Source organism: Equus caballus, chromosome 11 (assembly GCF_041296265.1).
Source record: "Equus caballus isolate H_3958 breed thoroughbred chromosome 11, TB-T2T, whole genome shotgun sequence".
NCBI lineage: Eukaryota > Metazoa > Chordata > Mammalia > Perissodactyla > Equidae > Equus > Equus caballus.
This window is the reverse complement of record NC_091694.1, coordinates 6768677-6791553: the sequence shown is the minus strand read 5'-3', so window position 1 is coordinate 6791553 and position 22877 is coordinate 6768677. Positions and strand designations below refer to the sequence as shown.

The following is a 22877-nucleotide window of genomic DNA, read 5'->3' as shown; positions in this document are numbered from 1 at the left end:
GCCAGAACTTACATTGAGCTGATTTCCTGGAAATCTAGAGAGGGTCTGGAGCACTTCCTGAGCAGCATGTGGTAGAGCTCATGGCCATCCTGTCCCCAAGCCCTGAGCTCCTGGTCCCCAGGCCTTTGCTGCTCTGGCCAGCCAAAGGCAGAGAAGCACCTGGCCACCTTGGGCTGAGGTGTACTTCCCCAGGTCACATCAGTTCCCCTAAAGAAGCTGAACGGCCTGGGGAGGGGCCTGGAGCCACCACCATCATGGAGCAGCCACAGTACCCAAGCACCCAGACTGTGGTCATAGCTCCTGCCCCAGGGGGCGTGCATAGGGCAGGGGCTGACCACAGGGACCTGAGCCCACAGAGGTGGGGACTGTTCCCAATGGGGCTGTGGCAAGCCAGAGTGTGGCGGCCACTCCACTCTGCTCTCATGCCAGGCAGGCACATGGTCCTTGCCCTCAAGAAGCTCACAGCCCAAGCCCAGTTAACCCCTACATTTTCAAGCACGGTAAGAGTGCAGCAGGGCCATCTCCCTCCCTGGTGCTCTATTTCCTGTGCCTACTTGGTCTCGGTCACACACCACCTTTCCCAGAAGCCCCAAGAGAGAATTAGGCCAAAGGGCTTCGGCATCCAGTGCTTCACAATCCAGAAAGCTGCCAAAGCGGTGACTTTGGGTGAACTGAGGCTCCTATGGCCCGCTGGTGCTGCCCCAGCGCTCCCCGTCCGCCTGGCTGACAAACCCAGTTCCCGAGATTTCTGGCTAGACGTGGCGGACTCAGCTCGAGCATGGGGAGCAGAGGGTTTTTAGAAAAGCGAGCAGAAGGTAGTGTCACTCCTAAGTAGAAGATAACAACAACAATTTAGACAGAGATTGGATTGATGGTTACCAGAGGAGACTGGGGTAGGGAGGAGGACGAAAGGGCTGCTTGGGGCACATGCCAATGGCGATGGATTGTAATCAGTCATTGGCTGGTGAACATGATGTAATCTACACAGAAGTCGAAATATGCTGATGTACATCTGAAATTTATATAATGTTATAAACCAATGTTACCGCAATTTTTTTAAAAAAGGAAAGTAGTGTCAAAGGACCCATGGTGGGGGCGCAGGGAGCCGGCGCCTGAGCTCTGGAAGAGCGTCCTTCGTCAGGTGCAAGGGAGTCTAGAGGTGCTTCTGCCTCGACAGCCCCCTACACGGGCGCCCTCCGGCATCTCTGAGCTACCAAGGATCCTAGAGGTGCTCGTCAAACCACACGTAACCCTCCGAGGTCCTTCGCCCCGGGCAGGGAAGTAAAGCGTGAAGCAGAACGCGCACGCGCACGAGCGACGGCCCCGCCCCTTCCGCCCTTTGGGGCGGAGCTAAGCGTGGCTTCCGCCGGAAGTCCGGAACTGAGCCGAAAATCAAGCCCAGCTGCTGAGTGCTGGCTGTCGCTGCTGTGTCCTCCGGAGGGGAGCACCGTCCTTGTCTCCCACGCCCCAATTTAGAATTTTCACATCCGCCTCTTAGAAGGTCGTGAGACCTCACCCCATCCCCTTCATCCCAGTTCCAGCTGCACGTTACTGCAAAACCTGAACCCAGGAAAGGAACCTCTTTCCCGCCCGGCCCGCCTTTGCCCGGATCGGTGGAGGCCCGGGAGGTTCTCGCCCAGCTTCCCGCCTCGCCTCCCGCACTCCTGCCTGAGCCCCGGGGGCCCTCCCCCGCCCCGACCATGGCCCAGAAGCCGAAGGTAGACCCCCACGTCGGCCGGCTGGGATACCTGCAGGCGCTGGTCACGGAGTTCCAGGAGACGGAGAGCGAAGGTGAGAGCGGCAGGGTGGGGGTCAGGGGACTGGTCGGGGTCCGGCCGCAGCCTCCGCTCGGGACCGGGCTCCAGTGCCGCTTTTCCGCTGCAGACGCCAAGGAGCAAGTCCTGGCCAACCTCGCCAACTTCGCCTATGACCCCAGCAACTACCAGTATCTGCGGCAGCTGCAGGTCCTGGATTTATTCCTCGATTCGCTGTCGGAGGAGAATGAGACCCTGGTGGAGTTTGCTATTGGTAAGGATGGGCCTGGGCCCCCAGATGCCTGATGGGCTGTGGTGAGGTAAGTATGTGAGAAGTGAGCCGTTGGGAAAGGAATCTCTTAGGCGTCCCTCAGCTGCCAAGGCAGACCCCCCTCGATGTCTGTGCCGCCTCCGCTGTTCGCACATTGTCCGGGTCACAGCTAGCTGGAGTCAGGTCTGGAACTCACGCCCAGGACTCCCTCTGCGTGTCTGCCTTCGCTCCTGCTTAGAGATGAGATCATAAATGAGGGAATAGATTGAAGCCACTTGGAGGGAAGAAAGTTTAGAAAGTGATCTTTCGAACATTTTTATTTTAATGTTTTAATATCAAGAGAAGCAGAGGTAACTTGGAACGTGTAGTTTATGGCTCCTGTAGTTATGGTCTGAGACCTATCGAATTATTCACTGGGCACATATTTATTGGGCATGCACTGTGTGAGCAAGGTACTGTTCTAGATGCTGGAGAGGTGGTGAACAAGTTGGGAAAAGGTCATTGCTCTCAAGGATCTTCCATTCTAGTGGAGGAGACAGATGGGGAACAAACAAAGAAGCTGAGGCTCTGAAGGAAATAAACAGAGTTGTGAGACAGAGCAATAGGAACTGGGGGCTACTTCCGTTTTGGCTTCATGGGAAGGCGTTCTAGGCAGAGGCGGAGTGTGGGGAAAGACCCTAAGGCAGGAGGAGCCAGAAGGGTGGCTGGTGTGGCAGGATTGTGATGAGTGAACCGGAGAGTGGTACAAAATGAGGTTAGACAGGTCACTGGCACCAGAGCTTACAGGGGCTTAGATCTAGGCCATGGGAATGAGTTTGGAATTTAATCTGAGGGTGAACAAAAATTCTTTTTTCAGCATGCATCTTTTTTTTTTTCTTTGTGAGGAAGATTAGCTCTGAGCTAACATCCACCACCAATCCTCTTTTTGCTGGGGAAGATTGGCTCTGAGCTAACGTCTGTGCCCATCTTCCTCTATTTCATATGTGGGATGCCGCCACAGCATGGCTTGATTAGCTGTGTGTATGTCCACACCCGGATTATAAACTGGCAAACCCCAGGCCGCCTAAGCGGAGCACGCGGACTTAACAGCTATGCCACCGTGCTGGCCCCTCAGCATGCATCTTTTAAAAATAACGTTTCTGGGGCTGGCCCCATGGCCGTGTGGTTAAGTTCGTCCACTCCGCTTCAGTGGCCCAGGGTTTCACAGGTTTGGATCCTGGGCGTGGACATGGCACTGCTCATCAAGCCATGCTGAGGTGGCGTCCCACATAGCACAACCAAAGGCGCGCACAACTAGAATATACAACTATGTACCCGGATGGGCTTTGGGGAGAAAAAGTAAAAAACAAAAACATTTCTGTATGTAGTGAAAGGAATCTTACTCGTTTAGAGAAAGAAGCCTACCTTTAATAATAATTCCGTTGTTACCTAATACCCAGTTATGTGAATTTCTCTAATAGTTCCCAAAAGGACATTTTGTTTGTTTGTATAAGCCAGGATCCATGCATTTCAGCTGGTATGTTCTTTGAATCTTGATCTCTCTCTCTCTCTCTCTTTTTTTTTTTATTGAGTTATTGATAGGTTACAATCTGGTGAAATTTCAGTTGTACATTAATGTTTGTCAGTCATGTTGTAGGTGCACCACTTCACCCTTTGTGCCCACCCCCGACCCCACCTTTCCCCTGGTATCCACTAAACTGTTCTTAGTCCGTAATTTTAAATTCCTCATATGAGTGGAGTCATACACAGATTATCCTTCTCTTGCTGGCTTATTTCACCTAACATAATTCTCTCAAGGTCCATCCATGTTATTGCAAATGGAATGATTTTGTTCTGTTTTGCAGCTGAGTAGTATTCCATTGTATATATGTACCACATCTTCTTTATCTATTCGTCTGTTGCTGGACACTTAGGTTGCTTCCACATCTTGGCTATTGTAAACAGTGCTGCAATAAACATTGGGGTGCATAGGACTTTTGGGATTGCTGACTTCAAGCTCTTTGGATAAATACCCAGTAGTGGGATGGCTGGATCTATAGTAGTTCTATTTTTAATTTTTTGAAGAATCTCCATACTGTTTTCCATAGTGGCTGCACCAGTTTGCATTCCCACCAGCAGTGTATGAGGGTTCCTTTTTCTCCGCAACCTCTCCAACATTTGTTGCTATTAGTTTTAGATATTTTTGTCATTCTAACGGGTGTAAGGTGATATCTTAGTGTAGTTTTGATTTGCATTTCCCTGATGATCAGCGATGATGAGCATCTTTTCATGTGCCTATGGGCCATCAGTATATCTTCTTTGGAGAAATGTTTGTTTGTGTCTCCAGCCCATTTTTTGATTGGGTTGTTTGATATTTTGTTGTTGAGTTGCGAGAGTTCTTTATATATTATGGATATTAAGCCTTTGTCAGATATATGACTTGCAAATATTTTTTCCCAGTTAGTGGGTTGTTTTTTTGTTTCAATCCTGTTTTCATTTGCCTTGAAGAAGCTGTTTAATCTGATGAAGTCCCATTTGTTTATTCTTTCTATTGTTTCCCTTCTCTGAGAAGGCATGGTGTCCGAAAAGATCCTTTTAATACTGATGTCAAAGAGTGTACTGCCTACGTTTTCTTCCAGGAGCCTTATGGTTTCAGGTCTCACCTTTAGGTCTTTGATCCATTTTGAGTTTATTTTGGTGAATGGTGAAAAAGAATGGTCAATTTTCATTCTTTTACATGTGGCTTTCCAGTTTTCCCAGCACCATTTGTTGAAAAGACTTTCTTTTCTCCATTGTATGCCCTCAGCTCCTTTGTCAAAGATAAGCTGTCCATAGATGTGTGGTTTTATTTCTGGGCTTTCAATTCTGTTCCATTGATCTGTGCACCTGTTTTTGTACCAGTACCATACTATTTTGATTACTGTAGCTTTGTAGTATGTTTTGAAGTCAGGGATTGTGATGCCTCCCGTTTTGTTCTTTTTTCTCAAGATTGCTTTAGCAATTCGGGGTCTTTTGTTGCCCCATATGAATTTTAGGATTCTTTGTTCTAATTCTGTAAAAACTGTCATTGGGATTCTGATTGGGATGGCGTTGAATCTGTAGATTGCTTTAGGTAGAACGGACATTTTAACTATGTTTATTCTTCCAATCCATGTACATGGAATGTCTTTCCATCTCCTTATGTCGTCATCCAATTCTCTCAGAAAGGCCTTGTAATTTTCATTATATAGGTCCTTCACTCTCTCTCTCTCTTTTTTTGAGTAAGCTTTGTATCTTAAAACAGTTTTGGAAAAATGGCAAAGATAATACAGAGAGTTCCTCTGTGCCACACCCAGCTTCCCTTCTTATTAACATCTTAGTGTGGTACATTTGTTACAATTAATAAGCCAATATTGATACGTTATTATTAACTAAAGTCCATATTTTATTCAAATTTCCTTAGTTTTTCCCTAATGTCCTTTTCCTGTTCCACGATCTCACCCAGGATACTATGTTACATTTAGTTGTCACACCTTCTTAGGCTCCTCTGGGCTGTGCCAGTTTCTCAGACTTGCCCTTTTTTTGATGACCTTGACAGTTTTCAGGAGTACTTTTGAGGAGGTCAGGAGTTTTGTAGACTGTTCCTCAATTGGGATTTGTCTTATGTGTTTCTCATGCTTAGGCTGGGTTGTGGGTTTGGGGAGAGGATGGCCACAGAGGTGAACTGCCATTCTCATCCCGTCATATCAGGGTACATGCTGTCAACATAACGCATCCCTGTTGATGTTGCCCTTCATCCCCTGGCTGAGGCAGTGTTTGTCAGGTTTCTCCACTGTAAATTACTCTCCCCACCCTTTCCATGTTGTATTCTTTGGGAGGAAGTCACTACATAAATTACCTTATATCTCTTTTAATCATTAATAGACTCTTTTTTCCATAACACTGGTTGTTGAAGGATCCAGGTCGTCTTGCCTTCTGAATTGTCTGGTTGCCTCTTTATGGCGTCATTTGGTTTGTTCCTCTATCCCCTTCCCCTTTATTTCCTGTGACCTAGAAATTAGATTGAAAGCCTTGATAGAATCAAGTAACACTTTTTTTTGTTTCTGAATACATCATAGGTAAATGTGATTTAGGTTTTTGAAAGACCATCCAGGTCTGCCCCTATGTTTATGGTATCCAGGACTAGAGTACACATGGGTGTCGGCTTCCTTCTCTTCTCACACATGTGTGTGGACATCCATGCTCCGTTCTCACCCCCACAAACACTTGCTCTGTGGCCACTCCTTGGACTTAGGAATGTCTATACCGACAGTGGGGGTACACACACCAACAGTGGAGTTCACCCCTGGGAATCAGGATCCAGAAAGGAGGCACCTGCAGCTATGGGAGCAGGTTTAGGGCCTGGAGCTCCAGGTATGAAGGGAGGGGGATGGGCTTTGGGTGGGCTCCTTGGACTCTTCAACCCATGGGGAGTGCCAGAGTGAGGCCCTCTAAAGCTGGGCCAAGGCAGGAGACCCAGGTGCCCAAGTCTAAGAGTGGTGCTACCTCATGTCCCTGCGCCTCTGGAAGACTATGCTAAATAAATATTCTAAAACACTGGTCACTTGAGGGTTCTCTTCAGTGTGAATCCTCCATCCCCTCCCTTTTTGTAACTCTGCTCTACAGCTTCTGCCATCTGCATGGTGACAGTGGCCCCTGCAGAAGCATGTGGCTAAACCTCCACCTGGGAGTCATAGAGCTCCTCCAACCAAGGCTTTTGCCTCTGGAGAAAAGTTGCCTAAAAAGAGCAGTCACCCAAGAAAAGTTTTCACAGGACCAGGAAGCAGCTTCCCCAAGGCAGGAGCAGCCTGAGATGCTGGCCCGCTGAGCTGGGAACTACGGGGGTGTCTGGGCCTGGCCTGGGTTCTTGCTCTCCTGGGCAGCTTCCCAGAGTGGCTGACCAAGCCCGGGACCAGGAGTCCTCAGTCCCAGCCTCTCCACTTCTTAGCCAGTTCTTGGGGTGAGTGCTGTCCCTTCTCTGAGGCGTATTGTGTTTCCTCATCTGTGCCTTGCCTACCTCGAAGGACTGTTGTGTGAGCAGAATTGTGTGCGTGTCTCTCTGTCTCTGTGAAGGGGCTTTGTCTAGCATCCTTATCACCAGTTATACTTTTCCCAGCCACTTTTTCATCCTTTTTTTCCCTTCCTCCTCCTCCCCGCCAGAGCAGAGTCCCTGGTCCCAAGAGCAGTAGCTTTCCCAGCACTGAATCCTTCCGTGGGATCTTCTGCACATTAAATTTCTCTTGCATTTGTCATGCATAGCTTAAAAGGAGAGTCCCAGTGCTACTTAGGAGCGTATTTTGTTACTGCTCTCATTTCCTTTTCTCTTAATATCTCTGGTGCTAAATGGGAAACACTGTAAGGTGCTTATTCTGCTGCTAAAAGGCTCTGTGCTGCACTTTGTAGTTTTAAATCTTTTCTCTCTGGTGGCAGGCCTGAGATTGTGATCTCTGTTGTGCCTTGGACGCTCAAGCCTTTTGGTATGGGCAAGAGGATGGAAAGGGAGGGAGGGACCCAAAAGGTGCCGAGTACTGGCCATGACTTGGCACTGCCGCCCTGAGTGGGGCTGGTTCTGGAATAACTGGCAGAGAGGAGAGCTGGATTAGATTGCCCGTGGCCATGGCTCGCAAAATCAAAACCAATGTCTGTCTGTTGGCAGGGAGCATAGTGAGTTTGGTAACAGGTGGGCTTTGGGGTCAGGCAGGCCTGGGTTCAAGTCCTCACCCTCCTACGTAACTCTGGGTGTGATGTCCCTTTTCCCATCATGTGTCACGTGGGCCAGCACCTGCCTCACAGAGGTGTTGAATGAGCTAAAGTGTCTGCAGCTGCGGGATCCCCTAGGCCTCCACCCAAGGGCCTGCTCTCTGGAGCCACTTTGAGGAGAAGCACTTCCCTGTCTCCCAGAGAGGTGAGGTGGGGAGGGATGGTGTCCTGTCAAGGGAACTCCCTAAGTGCACTGGCACTGTGCTACGCTTCCCAGCGACAGGACTGGTGCTGTTACACTTACTGGGACTTGTAATAATAGCTGTCACTGTGTGCCAGGCACTGGCTTCCTGTACTTTGTCGCTGTTGACCCTGAGACAGCACTAAAAGTAGGTGTGCTCCTAACATCCATTTCCCGGTAAGGAGTCTGAGGCTTAGGGAGGGCCCGTGGGTTGGTCAAAGCTTTGAAGAGTGCCGCACCTGGGACTTCAATGCCAGGCTGTCAGATTCTTGAAGCTGTCCTCTTGACCACTTCCCTGCCCTTGGAGGAGTTCCTAATTCCTAGGGCTGTGGACTGAAAGCTAGAAAGGAGCTTATTCCACATCCCTCATTTTACTGATGAGGAAACTGAGGCGCAGACAGCCGCCCCTCGGCTGGTTAACAGCAGGCTGGGGTCAGTATGCAGGCTTCCTTCTGTCTGTCCTTGCAGCCCCCGCAGTCGCAGGCGTCCTTCCGCCGCAGTTCTGATGCAGTCAGCCGTGAGGGAGACCTCTTTCTTGTCAAGTGGCTTGGCCTCCTCTCTCAGAATTGAAAGCCTGGTCTCCACCAGCGCTTTGGTTTGGCTGTGGTTACTTCTGTCAGTGGTGGCAGCAGGCCTGAAAGCCATAGCAGTCACTCGCCAGTGGTGAACTGGTGTTCCTGACCCTTGTGTGTCTGTGGGGGTCGTTCTCCTGTGACCTCTCAAATGCCCACATCACTACAGCTGCAGCCCTGAAGAAGAATCTGGTTCCAGCTATTGCAGATAACGCACAGGGGTTTTCCTTTCCCTTTTTTCCCCTAAGATTGGCACCTGAGCTAACATTTGTTGCCAGTCTGCTTGCTTGCTTTCTTTTTCTTTTCTTCTTCCCAAAGCCCCCCGGTACATAGTTGTATATTCTAGTTGTAGGTCCTTCTGGCTCTGCTGTGTGGGACGCTGCCTCAGCATGTCTTGATGAGTGGTGTCGTGTCTGCGCCCAGGATCAGACCTGGGGAAACCCTGGGCCGCCAAAGCGGAGCACGGGAACTTAACCACTTGGCCACGGGGCCGGCTGCACACAGGGGTTTTGAAGTCTTTTCTCTGCCTTCCTTCCTTTCTTGACCTTTTCTTTTGTGGATTTGCCCATTTAGAACCGTTTTTGCACTATTTTATTTACCCTTTGGTTGTTGTCCTGGCTGCTCTTTCTTCCCTCTGCGTCAAGGGCTCTGGTTTGGGAGCTGTTAGGATAAAAGTGACCTTTTTGAGATGCTACCACATACCCACTGTGTGTCCACATTCACCAGCACCTGCCCACCTAGTACCAGCACTGCCTGTAAGGTCTCTGAATATGTCACCAACAGCGAGGCAGGTAGTACTAAGCTCTCTTTACATATGAGGAAACAACACCTCAGTGAGGTTCGCTCCGTTGCCTGAGGCTCACACTCTTGATATGTGAGATTACCCACACTTCCAGGAGTTTACCCCTGTGTGCCTGGATCCAAATTCTGTGCCCAAGGGACCCTACTGGCAGAGCCAAGACTCAAAGCAGAGCGTTTTCTTCCCTTGTTCTTTGTTTCCACAGCGCCTTGCGACCTCCACAATATCTGTGAGGTGGCTCTGGTGGGAAGTCATCCCTGCGATGACTGGGGGTGCTCACAGTCCGGGACTACATTTGATGGTGTCTAAGAGGAGCTACCACTGGGAGATGGCACTGGTCAGCCAGGGCTGCCCTCGTCTGGGATGGGGGATGTGAATTATGAGGAACCAGATGTAAAGCCAGGATCTTAGTAAATACTCGAATGTGTGAAAGAATTTGGAGCTCATGCCCCAAATAAAAACTCTGGGAGCTTTTGGCCTAAGTTTAGGACTGTTTGCCCAAAGCACCATTGGTTGTTTCTCAGGTGTCCTATATGCAGTCTGTGCACCATCTGCTCCTACCTGTTGGGTCACCCACCTGCACCATCCTAGATGCTGTGTGGAGATATAAAGGAACCAGGAAAGAATTCTCTGCTTCCATCAAAGCTGGTTGAATCCTGGGATATCACACAATACTTGGCAGTTTTGTCACTAAAACAGGGTTCAAGTAGGTGGCCTCTTAGAATTCAGGTTAAATTGCTCTCCTGTGTTCTATTTCCTACAATACAAGTAGCTGCCACCAGATGGTGGTGATGCTCGGGAAAAGGCTGGTAGATAAATCCTTAGCAGCCTCTATCTGGAAAACAGTGTTTAGTAAAATTGAAGACAGGCACGCCCCATGACCCAGCAGTTACGTTTGCAGGGTTAGGGCACATGCACATCCAGACACATGTGCAAAGATGTTACTAGCAGCAGTGTCTGTAACAGTCCCAAGCTGGAAACAGTCAACAGCAGAACGGACACCGACATTGTGGGATATTCATGCTACTTAGCAAGGTAAATGAACGATCTACAGCTACGTGCAATAATCATAAACATAATGTTAAGCAAATGATGCTAGCCATGTAATACTATGTATTATGGGATTCCATTTCTATAAAGTCCAAAAACAGGCAGAACTGAATTACAGTGTTTAGGGATATGTGTGTGTAGTAAAATTAATTTTTTATTAAAAAGTTAAAAGGTGCTGCTTATTAATAATTTTATTAAATTATTACAAGTCAGGAGGGTGTTCACCTCTGAGAGAGGGAGAGAATTGGATCCAGAAGTGACGTGCAGAGGCTTCTGGATTGCTGACAGTGTTTTAGCTCTTGACCTCAGTGCTGGTTACATGGGCATTTGCTTTCTCGTTGTTAAACTCTACCTGTGTGTGTCAGCGCTTTTCTATATGTGTGGGTTGCAGGTATGGCCCTGTGCCAGCCTCAGAGGCTGTAGACAGTTGCATGCTTGGTCCACATCTCCTGTGTGCCGGGGAGGGGCCTTAACCACATTATTTAATCTCTCTCTGCCTATTTTGCTGATGAAGAAACCTAGGCTTAGAGAAATTGAGTTACTTGCCCTGGTCATCTAGGTCCTCAGTGGCAGTACTGGGATTCTAACTAGTCTACCCACCAGAGCCCTTGCTCCATCCTTCATCATCTGGGGCTCCCCGGTACCTCCTTCTCTCGCTGATCAGTTAGGCTCCTGGGGTCACACATCTTTCTGCTTAAAGAGAAATTCCTCAGCCGTGCGCCTGTGGCAGGATCCCCCTCATAGGCAGGGGTGATGTGGAGGTTCTCACACCGCTGCTGCCTTCCGCACTAGCTCAGAAGCTGCTCCGGGCCGCCCTCACCTGGACGAGGGCAGCCTCCGCCATCCCTCCCTGACTTGCAGAGACCAATTCCCCTTCCTCTTAGTTCTAGGCGCAAGCAGGATGTATGTGTTTTATTAATTTATGGGAATACATAGTTGATTCACATGGTGGAGAATTCAAAAAGGTGTGTAGTGAAACAACTCCCTCTGTAGCCTTTTCTGGAGGCAACCGCTGTTACTAGTTTCTTGTGTATCCTCCCTCCAGAGAGATTTTCAAGATTTACAAACAAACATGTACATATTTCTATGTATACTTTTTTGCATGTCCTACACATGCAGTAGTAGTATGTATCTGTATTGCTACTTTTTTAACTTAGTATCATATCTTGGCACACCTGCAGTGTCAGCCGTAAAGAGCTCCTCGTTCTCTGTGAGTGCTGCTTGATGCTGCGCGGCCTGGCGGGACTGGCGCTGAGCCAGCTGCTAAGGGATGGACGGTGAGGATGCCTCCGTCTTGCTCTCACCAGCAGTGCTGCAGCAGTGACCTGATTTGTATGTCATTTCTCACTTGTGGGAGTGGACCTGAAGGATAAATTTTTGGAAGTGAAATATAAATCAGAAGGATGAAAAGCCATGATTTTTTTTTCTTTTGATTTAATTTGATGTTTTTTACTAGAAACATTCATCAGTTTCAGTCAAAACCATATTACAAGGTATTTTCAGAGAAGTCTCACTTCCATTTCTGTCCCTTCCACCCTGTCCCCCTCCCCCCCATCTAGAACCAGCAAATGTGAGCATATTCGTGTATTTGTCATACCCCCTTCTTACACTTAGTGGTGGCTTTCTATATATACTGTTCTGTCCCTTACGCTTGAAATTTTGGAAAGACCTATTTCCAAGGCCTAAAGTAAGACCTAAAAATGAATAGTCCCAAATGAAGATTTTCCCCTGGGATGGGCTGCGGTCAGCCCAGTGCCCTGAGGTGGGCAGGTCCTCGGATGTGGTAACGTCTTGGGCCACTGTCTCCTAAGGCTCACCCGGCCCGAAGGCACCAGGTGCTGGCTAAGCACTTGTCAGCATAACCTCATTTAATCCCCAGGACAATCCTTAGACCCTCCTCTCCCTCCCAACGCCAGTGCCCTACTTGCTGTGTGACCCAAGGTCACCTATCTGACCTCTCTGAGCCTCCAGCTTTCTCATCCCAGGCTGCACTTGAGGTTTTCTCTTTTGCCTCCCGGGGTTTCTGTGACCCCTGCATCTAGAAGGGCTCTGCTTTCACTCTTGCTCTCTTTCTCTCTGTCTCGTCTGGTTTGTCTAAAACATGTTCATCAGCCAGTCAGAACTTGTTCTCCTTTGTGTTTGGTAAGCATTTTTTAAATTGCAGCATGATCAACATACAGTGAAATGCACATATTTCAAGTGTCAGTTTGATGGATTTTTAAATTCATTAAGGTATATGTACATCTATGTAACCAGCACTTAAACCAAGATATAGAATGTTTCCATCTCCCCAGAGAGGTCCCTCACACGCTCTTCCAGTTAGTGTCTTCCACCCCTAGGCAAGCACTATTCTAACCTCTATCCCCAGAGGTTAGTTTTGCCTTTTTTTTTTTTTTGCTGAGAAAGATTTGCCCTGAGCTAACATCTGGGCCAGTCTTCCTCTGTTTTGTATGTGGGTCGCTGCGGACAAGTGGTTTATATCCACACCTGGAACTGAACCCAGGCCGCGAAACTTAACCACTAGGCCACAGGGCCAGCCCAGTTTTGCCTGTTCTTGATCTTCATATAAATGGAATCATACAGGATGCACCCTTGTGTCTGGTTTCTTTCATCCAACATAATGTCTTGAGATTCGTCCAGATTGTCACAGTATCATTAGTGTGTGTCTTTGTATGAATATGCTACAATTTGTTCGTCCAGTTACCTGTTGATGGATATCTGACTTGTTTCTAGTTTGGAGCCTTTATGAATAAAGCTGTTATGATCATTTTTATACAAATCTTCCAGTATCCTTATGTACTCATTTCTCCCTGGCAGATTGCTTGTATACATAGGTACTCATCTTTCTCAGATAGGTTCGGGTAGGAGTGGAGTTGCTGAGTCAGGATAGATGTATGTTTAACTTTATTAGAAGCTGCCAAATAGTTTTCCAATATAATTATGCTGTGTTACACTCCCCACCACCAGCATATGAGAGTTCCAGTAGCTCCACCTCCCCATCAACACTTAGTATTGTCAGTCTTTTTTGTTTTAACCATTATGATGGGTGTGTAGTGGCATCTTATTGTGGTTTTAGTTTTCATTTCTCTGATAAATAATTACGAGCACATTTTCATATGTATTGGCCCTTTTGTGAAGAGTTAGTTCAAGTGTTTTTGCTTGTTTTTTTACTGTTCATCTTTTCTTGATATGCAGGAGTTCTTTATATATTCTGGATACGTGTCCTCTGTCAGATATATGTTCGATGAATATTTTCTCCTTTTGCCTTTTTATTTTTTTTAATGTTGTCATTTGATGAATTATTCTCCTTTCTGAGTGAAATTTAGCTTGAAAAAAAGAATCCCTTCAGGGCCGGCCCAGTGGCATAGTAGTTAAGTTCGTGTGCTCTACTTCGGTGAGCCGGGGTTCACAGGTTCGGATCCCAGGTGCAGACCCGTATACTGCTCATCAAGTTGTACTGTGGCAGTGTCCCACATATAGAACAGAGGAAGATGGGCACAGGTGTTAGCTCAGGGCCAATCTTCCTCACCCAAAAAAACCCCAAAAAACCTTTTTCCTGGTTATAAAAATAACATTTTTATTGAGGAAAACTTGGAAAATAAAGAGTAAAGGAAATTACAATTACCCATAATCCTACTTAACGGAGATAACTATTGTTAACATTTTGGTGTGTTTCCTGTCTTCTCGTTTAATGTGTATACTTATTTAAGAGTTATTCATTGAGCACCTGCTGTATGCCAGGCTGAGGCTACAGAATGGAACAAGACAAAGTTCCCCTTCTCCTGGAGTTTGTGGTTTAGTGGGGCAACAGCCAATAAACGAGTTAAGAAAGAACTCTAAGTATGAAGAAAAGGAGCGAAGGTGGGTGAGGAGAGGCTGTGATGGCGAGAGGGGCTGATGGGGGTGGTCACGGAAGGCTCTCGGAAGAGGTGACATCTTATTGGACTTATTTTTTTTTAGTTGCAGTTTCATTGTATATACAATTTGATGTCCTTTTTTTCCTCCTTAACTTTATATTGCAAACATTTTCGCATACTGAACATTCTTTGAAAACATGATTTTTAGAACTGTATAATTTTCCATCATACAGATGTGCCAGTGATTTAACCAGTTTGCTATTGCTGAGCATTCTGTAGGAAGCTTCCAGGGTTTGTGTTGCTCCTTTTCTACAAGAGCCCTCCTTAGTTCTTCAGGGCAGGCTCACAGAGTGGACTCAGGAGGGAAGGCTCCCAGCAGCTGTGGCCGTGGCTTCTTGTGGGTCCTCTGGCTCCATCTTGGGTGCTCCAGCTTGGCCTTCTCAGCCCTGAAGTTCTCCTTCCAGGCCCCACTCCTCTTTTCACCTCTGAGGGTCGCTACCAACAAGGCAGAGGGCCTTAAAGATTTCTCTGCGGCTGGGCCCAGGCAGCTGGTGAGCTCTGACAGGCACCTCATCCATCCTCGGAGGCTTCCCAGGCCTGCAAATGGGGAGTAGATGGGGCTCACCGTCCTGAGGCCTCCTCCTGCCCCACCCTCCGGCAGATGCCATCTAATTATCCCCTGGCCTGGGTGGCAGTGCCCTACCAGGCACACCTGGGTGTGGTGATGACTCACCAGCCAGAGAGTGATTCAGGCTTCATCTTATCATGGTTTATAGCAGTTACAGCAGTCCCATCCCCCACCCCTGAGTTGAGTCTGCAGTGTGGGCAGGAAGCTGGTTCACCATCCTCAGCTCAGAAGAGAGAGTATGGAGAAGCCAGAGGCCTGCCAGAGGGTTTCCACTTGTCCCTGCTCCTGGCTGAGCCGGGCATCTGCCTGCAGCAGGACTATTTGTCCTTGTGGCTTCTGGAGGGACACCCTTCCCATGGCAGTGGCAAAGGGCTCCCCATCTCTGGGATTTGGGCAAGTTACTCAACAGCCTCAGCTTCTTCCACTAAAGTGGAGGTGATGATAACTCTTGCTTCGTGGGGTTCAGTCACGTTCCCAGCACGTGGCCAGTGAGTATCCACAGTTGCAAGCCCCTGGGATACAGAGGTAAACCAGAGAGCAGGACCTGCATTGTAGTGCCCAGTGACGGGGACAGACAGCAAGTACAGAAGGTAGTCAACAGGATGACCCCAGGTTGTGCTAAGGGCTCCACTGGGGTGAACAGGTGCTGAGCTAGAGATTGGTAGGGAAGGCCTCTGAGTGTCCCGTAGGGAGGGACCACCCTGCCAGAGGGCCTTACGTCCCTCTCCTGCAGCTCATCTTCCTCATGACTGCAGGAATACCACTCAGCCCCTTCCCTCCCTCACATCTGCCCGGTCTGGGAGCCGCAGCCCGGATCCCACAGCTGCAGAGGTCTGAGGTGGGCAGAGTTTCAGGGAGCCATCCTGTCCAGCCCCTCACCCTCTGCAGTTCAACCCTTTCCCCTGCTCACTGCTTTAAAACCCTTCCAACAAATATTTGTGGAGCGCCCCTTGTGCCAGGGCACCGAGGGCGTGTGGGACTAAGACAACCGAGGTCTTGACCTCAGGCATGTACCTTCTCGTGGGGCTCAGTGGGCAGTGAGCAAGCAAACAAATCCGCGAAGATGATTTCTCAGAGTTGTAGGCAGATGAAGAAAATGACATAGGTGATGGGGGAAGTGCCTGGATGTGGCAGGAGCAGCTGGTGGGGAACTCCAGGGAAACCTCACTGACGAGGGAGCCGTGGGGGGCTGGTGACCAGCAAGAGGGTGGCAGCATGTGAAGATCTAGGGCCAAAAGGTCCCAGGGGCGGCCCGAGGTTGGTGACTGCTGTGAGTGACAGGGAGAAGGAGAAGGAGCAGACTGGGTGGTGCAGGGCCGTGGCGGCCATGGAGGGGAGGTTAGGTGTTATTCCAGATGCAGTGGGAAGCCCCTGGAGGCCACGTGGGTAAAACCTGTGAAAACATTTCCACAGCAGGACTCAGACTGACCCAGGCACTGCTAGGGAGAGGGCAGCAGTGCCAAAGCTGGGCAGATTCCTGCCCCTGGAGGAGAAGGCGGAGTGTCCCTGGCAGGGGCCTCCCGGGCACCTGTCCTTTCTTGCTGAGGAAGGTGTCCTAGTGGGGATGGAGTCTGGGGGAAGCCCTCTTTTCTTTGCTTGTTTCTAGAGAAGTGGGAACCTGGTTGGGCTGTGACTAACTCCTGATTGGACACTCAGGACTGGTCAGCCATGTTGTGCAAATGAGTTGGAAGCCCCTCCTCTGCATGGAGCAGGAACCTAAGGGTGGGGGTGCCACGCTGGCAGGAAGCTCAATCAGGACACACAGGAAGTCGGCTTCCCGCATAGAGGGCTCGGAGGCCTGGCGTGCGAGAATGGGGGCTCTGGCCGCAATACCCAAGCAGTGGGGTTTTTGATCCAGAACCAAGGGCCTCTCACTTTGGCCCTTTTTTGGTCCCCCAGAATCCTAGTAACAGTCATGTAAAAATGACACTAAAATGCTCTAACCTCTTAATAAGTTATACTGTATCCATAAAATGGTGTACTGTGTAGCCATTAAATGATACCATGATTTTAGATTTATTAGTATGGAAAGATGTTACAATACATTGTCAAATGAAAAAAGCTGGCTTACAAAACAGTAAGGGAAAGTATCGCGTATTTATTAAATATTTATATGTGTTCACATATTTAAAAATTGTGGACTGAAAAGCAAATGTTAAATGTCTAGGTGGTAGGATTAAATGGTTTATATTTTGGCTTCTTTCTAATATTTTTAACAGCTTTATTGAGGTAATTGACAAAAATAAACTGTACATATTTAAAGGGTACAGTTTGATAAGTTTTGACATATGTATACACCAGTGAAACCATCACCTTACCTATATTTTTAAATTCTTCTAAAGTGATGATATACTGTGAGTTTTGTTTTTATTTATTTTTTACTTTAAAAAGAGGAAAGCGTATCAACCATTGAACTGGCTGAACCAAGAGGGAAAGGGATTAGTGACCCCTTCCAGAAGGCTCGGCTGCGGCAGGCAGGAAAGCCTTTCTGGAACCTTGAAGGGGAGGGCTGGAGACCAGAATGGACTTTGGATCTCTTGTCCCTGGGCCACCTCTCACAGGCCTGGGCCCTTCCCTGGGACTCAGTGAGCAGACAGGAGCTGGGAGGAGGCCCGGGACTGAGGCCTCCAAACTCACCTTGCTCTTCTCCAGGAGGCCTCTGCAACCTGTGCTCAGACAAGGCCAACAAGGAACACATCCTGCAGACAGGGGGCGTCCCGCTCATCATCAACTGCCTGTCCAGTCCCAACGAGGAGACTGTGCTATCTGCTGTCACCACGATCATGTACCTGAGCTCGCCAGGCTCTGGCTCCCACCCCGAGCTGACCGCCATGCCCGTGGTCCAGTGCATGCTGCGCTTCTCTCTCTCGGCCAACACGAGGCTCCGGAACCTGGCCCAGATCTTCTTGGAAGACTTCTGTTCCCCAAGCCAGGTGGCTGAAGCCCGCAGCTGGCGGGCTCACTCTGCCTTGGGTATCCCCCTGCCAAAGACTGAGGCCCCACAGCAGCCCTGATCCAAGGAGACCTCGGGCCATGGCACCCTTAACTGCCAGAGACAAGACTAAATCCTCAGAGGGCTCGGGAAGCAGGAGCAGCATAGCTCCCACTGAGCACATCCTCCCCAAATGGTGCCTTTTCGGCCATTGTAAAGGTGAGTTTCCTCAGCGTGACAGGTATTTACACTGATGAAAGGCGTTAGGAGATGAGTGAAGAAGCCAGACTTCTAGACACACGGAGAAGGAAATCAAAGCTGGTGCCACTGTCACAGGCTGCCGCTCTGAACCAACTGGAGGCGAAGGTCCTGCCTCCCAGCCCACCCCACTGCCAGGCTCGCACCCTCGCGTAAGAAGCAACCGGTCCCTAGATCCAGAGACTTTGCAGAAGGCTCTTCCCCTGAGGAACAGCTGGGCCTGGGGCTCGGGAGAGCTGCCTGAGCTGGAGGCTTTGAGGACTAGGCTCACCGCTCAACAGAATTGTCTGGAGTGCTCTGGAGGAATAGAAATGAGAAGTTGTTAAAAGTATCTCGGGGCTCTGGGAAGGTGTCGTGCCCACTCCAGGGCTCTGAAGCCTGGGTACTGCCCGACAAGCTGTCCAGGCCAGGCACCGGGCGTGGTGGGCACCAGCCTAGAGAACGCTATGGCCCAGGACTAACTGTTTATTCACACAGGCCTGTCTGCCAGGCACCACGTTAGGGCTTCAAAGACGAAGATGTGGTCCCTGCTCTTGAGTGACGCAGCCCAGTGACTGTTAACATGGCCGTCAGGCATTAAGCCCAAGCCATGAGGGTGCTGACATATCAGAACACAGGCACAAATCCACGGAGCTGTGTCCTCTTCCCTCAGTACCCCAAGGTCCCCACCTGAAAGCCCTGGCCCTCCTCCGCCATCACGGTTAGTGGCAGGGAGTCCCTGTCTCAGGCTCAGGAGGGCTTCAGGGACGCAAGGAAGAGCGGCGCTCAAGGGGAGGACCAGGTACTGACACACAGTGTGTGCTCGGATTCACAGTGTGCGCTGCTCAGCGCGGGAAGGGGTGTGCGACTCCCATGGGAAGTGGAGCTTTAGGAGCAGTGGAGGGTCCTGGTCTCCCTTCTGTACTCCCTTAAGGTTGACCTCTTACATGCCCAAGGAAAGGCAGAGGCAGAGGGATAGTGTCCAGGTGGACGCGGAGGTGGGGCAGATTATGGGACTGATGGATAAGGGGAAGCGGGAGGGAGGGCGGGCCTCCTCAGCCTCTATTCCAACTGCCTCCCTGGGGGCCCTGCCCCTTGACTTTCCCAAATAAAGGACCTTAAAAGAGTAGTGAGCCAAAGTGTTTTATTAAAAAGGTTCCTGACTGACTTCCACCATGCTTCCATGCCAGCCATCTCAGGAGGGTCTAGGTGGCTGGCCTGTGAGAGCACAGAGGTTACCGTGTCTCCCTGCTCCACAGTGCTGGGGGTCACCACCAGGATGCCGCCCTGTCACTTGGCTCTGTTGGGTTTCCCTGCTGGCTTGCCTTCCTTTCCTTCAGCTACTGTCCGCTGCTATGGTCCCTCGATTATTCCTGCAGCAGCCCCAGGCCTGTTTGGTCCTGCTGCACAGCTGCCCGCTTGCTGTCTATGATCTCCCTCCAGTCGTCACTCCAGGAGAGCAGCCGTCTCCTTGTAGGGGGCAGGACCAGGTGCTGGTTGTGGCAGCAGGTGAACAAGATGTGCTCCCAGCTTGGGGTCTCCTCTTGGCCTGGGACAGGACAGAGGAGAAAGGCGGTGAGCATGCAGTCTGTACCCTGGTTATTTTTACTCCCTCTCTGTAATCCCAGCAGGCCAGGTGCCTGGAGGTTGCCAAGGAAAATGACTCCAACCTTGAATGGTGTCCTTGTCATCAATGAGCAGGTCCCCCAAGATCACTGTCTTGTCCCTCGTCAGGATAATGCGCTCCACAAACTGGGGCCCCAGGTGCTTCTCCACCCAGCAGTACTGTGTAGGGGGCACAGGTCTGTCAGTAGGGCCTGAAGGGCCCTTGAATTCAGGGCCGGTGAGCAAGCAGGTGTGCGGAGGGTCTACAGCCCTTGACAGATGCTGCTCCCCTCCTCCCCACACAGCACTTTCTCTGTTTCTGGGGGTCTCTTTAAAAATCAGGACTTAGAGGGCTGGCCCCATGGCTGAGTGATTGGGTTCCTGCGCTCCGCTTCAGCGGCCCAGGGTTTCGCTGGTTCGAATCCTGGGCATGGACATGGTGCTGCTCATCAGGCCATGCTGAGGCAGTGTCCCACATGCTACAACTAGAAGGACCCACAACTAAAATATACTACTATGTAGCAGGGGGCTTTGGGGAGAAAAAGGAAAAATAAAATCTTTAAAAAAAAAAATTTCAGGCCTTAGGAAGCTAAGTTTGCCCATGAGGTACGGGGGCAGCCGAACCTTCTCGTACACACTGTAGTCATACTTCTCCGGAGGGCTGGTGCAGATGAAGACCTCGGTGCTGCAGGGAAGGGGAGTCAGTCAGGGTGATGCCAGGCCTTGCTCCCCACCGCCCTCCCTCCCCAGCGTTCCTCACTCCTGCATGTCGTTCATCTCCCGCATGGCCTCCAAGGCTCCAGGGATGGGCTCCAAGTCGAGGAAAAAGCCTGGGGCTTCGAACACACTGACCACTTTCTCCTGAAAGATACAGTGTTCTGTCCAGGCTTCTGTCTCCAGCCCGTCTAGCCCCAGCCGGGACCGGAAACGTAAGGTTCCTGGGGGCCTTCGGTGCCCAGAGCAGAGCTTCAGGGCGAGGATTCTGTTTAGGGGGAAGCACTCTCCCAAACCTTCTTGTCCTGGGGATTCTGAAGGGAGAGTTTTGTTAATTTTAAACAGAAAGTGGTGTCTCCGGAAATGGAGCAGAGGCAGTCCTCCCCAAGGGGGAGGCTTCCCCCTCCTGGGCTCCCCGCTCCCAGGGCGGCCCCGCGCTGCGCCCCGCCCCGTCCTACCTCCAGGTCGGGCCGCAGGGCGCGGTACTGCTCGCTGGCGAGGGAGCCGCGGCGCTCGTCCAGCGGCACGTGCGGCTCCCCGGGGAAGCGGCGGCGGAAGCCCCGCAGAAGGCCGGCCTCGAAGTCCGCCAGCACGCCGTCCATGTCCACCAGCACCCGCACGGGCCGCCCCCGCCGCGCCGCCGCCGCCACTGCCATCGCCGCGGGGTCCGGGCGCGGAGGGCCGGCCGGAGGCGCGGAAAGCTCGAACCGCCGCTTCCGGAGCCGCGGCGCGGGCGGGGCGCGCCAGGCTGATCTGCGCGGGCGCCGGGCAGCGCGAGGCCTTCCCCGGGACTCGGCGTGCGCGCGTCCGCCTCCCCCTCTCCCCGAGTGCTGGGGCTCACCTTCCAGGGGCCCGACGGAGGGCCGATCCGAAATACTGGGAAGCGTCAAGCCTCCTTAAACCTGTGCGGTTCGCTCCACCTCCTTAGAACCCGTACCTGGCGTCCTTGGGGGACCGGCGGTTCTGCCCTCCCTGCTTGTGGGCCCCGGACCCCGGACCGGAGCTCCCGCCGCGCGAAGGCAGCACCAGCCCAAGGCCCGAATCGTGCGGGCTCCCGGTCACTGGTTCGTGTGAGTCAAGCTCCTGAGAGACGATTTCATAAGCCAGGGTTGGCATGAAACATGGGAGCATCTACTTTTTTGGGGGGGGGGGGTGAAGATTAGCCCTGAGCTAACTGCTGCCAATTTTCCTCTTTTTGCTGAGGAAGACTGGCCCTGAGCTAACATCCGTGCCCATCTTCCTCTACTTTATACGTGGGATGCCTACCACAGCATGGCTTTACCAAGTGGCGCCATGTCCGCACCCGAGATCTGAACCAGCGAACCCTGGGCTGCTGAAGCTGAACGTGAGAACTTAACTGCTGCCCCACTGGGCCGGCCCCTAAAGGGAGCATCTACCTTAAACATCCAGTTCCTCCTGGAGGAGACGACTGTCCTTTTGTGAAACCGACACTCTTCTCTAGAATCGGCAGTCATGTGCCCTTCTGGAACATGCTGAACATTGCTGTTTTGTCGATTCCCCTTTTTGTAGGTTTCACACAATTTCCTGACTACACTCAAGATATATTTACCTACAACTGTAAACTCAGGTTTAAGTGACTTATGTTCCTGCAGTTCACCTGAACACCTCAGTACTTCCAAACCAATGCAACGGAAGAGCTGCAAAGGGGGCCTGGTGTGTCTAAGGTGATGGAATTGCAAAATGCTTAAGAAAAGAGGTAGCATCAGCATCAGCAATAAATACCGAGTCACTAAGTCACACAAACTGGCTAAAAGGTCCAAAATGTCAATGAAATGCTGATTCCTCCGCTCTTTGGGTGTCTTTTATTTGGTGTTTTTTTTTTTTTGAGGAAGATTAGCCCTGAGCTATCTGCTGCCAATCCTCCTCTTTTTGCTGAGGAAGACTGGCCTTGAGCTAACGTCCGTGCCCATCTTCCTTTACTTTATATGTGGGACACCTACCACAGCATGGCTTGCCAAGCGGTGCCATGTCCACACCTGGGATCCAAAGCAGCGAACCCCGGGCCACCGAAGCGGAACGAGGGCACTTAACCGCTGCTCCACCGGGCCGGCCCCTTCATTTACAATTTTGATATCCTGGTGTCTTAATAGTAATCATTGTCATCATCATTTTAGGATCATTCAGCTTCATTTTCTAGACCCTAAGCCTTCCAATTCTGGAAAATCGAACACCCTCAACAAACATGTGTCCATAGAATTTCCTAACTCTGTGCTGGTAGTACCAAAATGACTGGCAGGACTGTCCGTCCCTCAGGACACCTTAATTTTCCTGAGGCACTTATCTTCACAGAATAAAAAAAGCCAAATTACAAGTTATGACACACATCAGGGACATCTCTTCCAGGAGCCCCACCATTCCTAAGAGAGAAGGGTGCAGGTTCCCCACCTCTGAAGAGTCAGAGGCACAACAGAAACGGTGGCCTGAGGAGACTGGAAGGCTCCTGGAGCACAGCTGTTGAGTCTCCACTGTGTGAATGCTTTATACCATGAGGGGAGAAAA

The 22877-nt window shown here is 50.5% G+C and overlaps 2 protein-coding genes across 6 annotated transcripts; one reads left to right on the top strand and one right to left on the bottom strand.

The window, feature by feature from the left end:
- The first annotated feature begins 1057 nt into the window (after positions 1 to 1057).
- Positions 1058 to 19164, top strand: ARMC7 (armadillo repeat containing 7). Of its 5 annotated transcripts, none has more exons than XM_001496355.5 (3): positions 1058 to 1791; positions 1885 to 2028; positions 17522 to 19164. In XM_001496355.5, the coding sequence occupies exons 1-3, from the start codon at positions 1701 to 1703 to the stop codon at positions 17881 to 17883; spliced, it is 597 nt and encodes a 198-aa protein (XP_001496405.1). In that variant the 5' UTR covers positions 1058 to 1700; the 3' UTR covers positions 17884 to 19164. The 5 variants fall into 5 exon arrangements, with proteins under 5 accessions (XP_001496405.1, XP_023507820.1, XP_014594241.1 ...); XM_023652052.2 differs by having other exon boundaries at positions 1337 to 1791; positions 17261 to 19164; XM_014738755.3 differs by having other exon boundaries at positions 1337 to 1791; positions 1885 to 2074.
- Position 19165: 1 nt separating this feature from the next.
- NT5C (5', 3'-nucleotidase, cytosolic) lies at positions 19166 to 22671 on the bottom strand. The gene is made up of 5 exons (XM_023652056.2): positions 20816 to 22671; positions 20404 to 20504; positions 20268 to 20328; positions 19709 to 19823; positions 19166 to 19587 (listed from the first exon to the last, which is right to left on the bottom strand). The coding sequence occupies exons 1-5, from the start codon at positions 21011 to 21013 to the stop codon at positions 19406 to 19408; spliced, it is 657 nt and encodes a 218-aa protein (XP_023507824.1). The 5' UTR covers positions 21014 to 22671; the 3' UTR covers positions 19166 to 19405.
- Between the last annotated feature and the right edge of the window lie 206 nt (positions 22672 to 22877).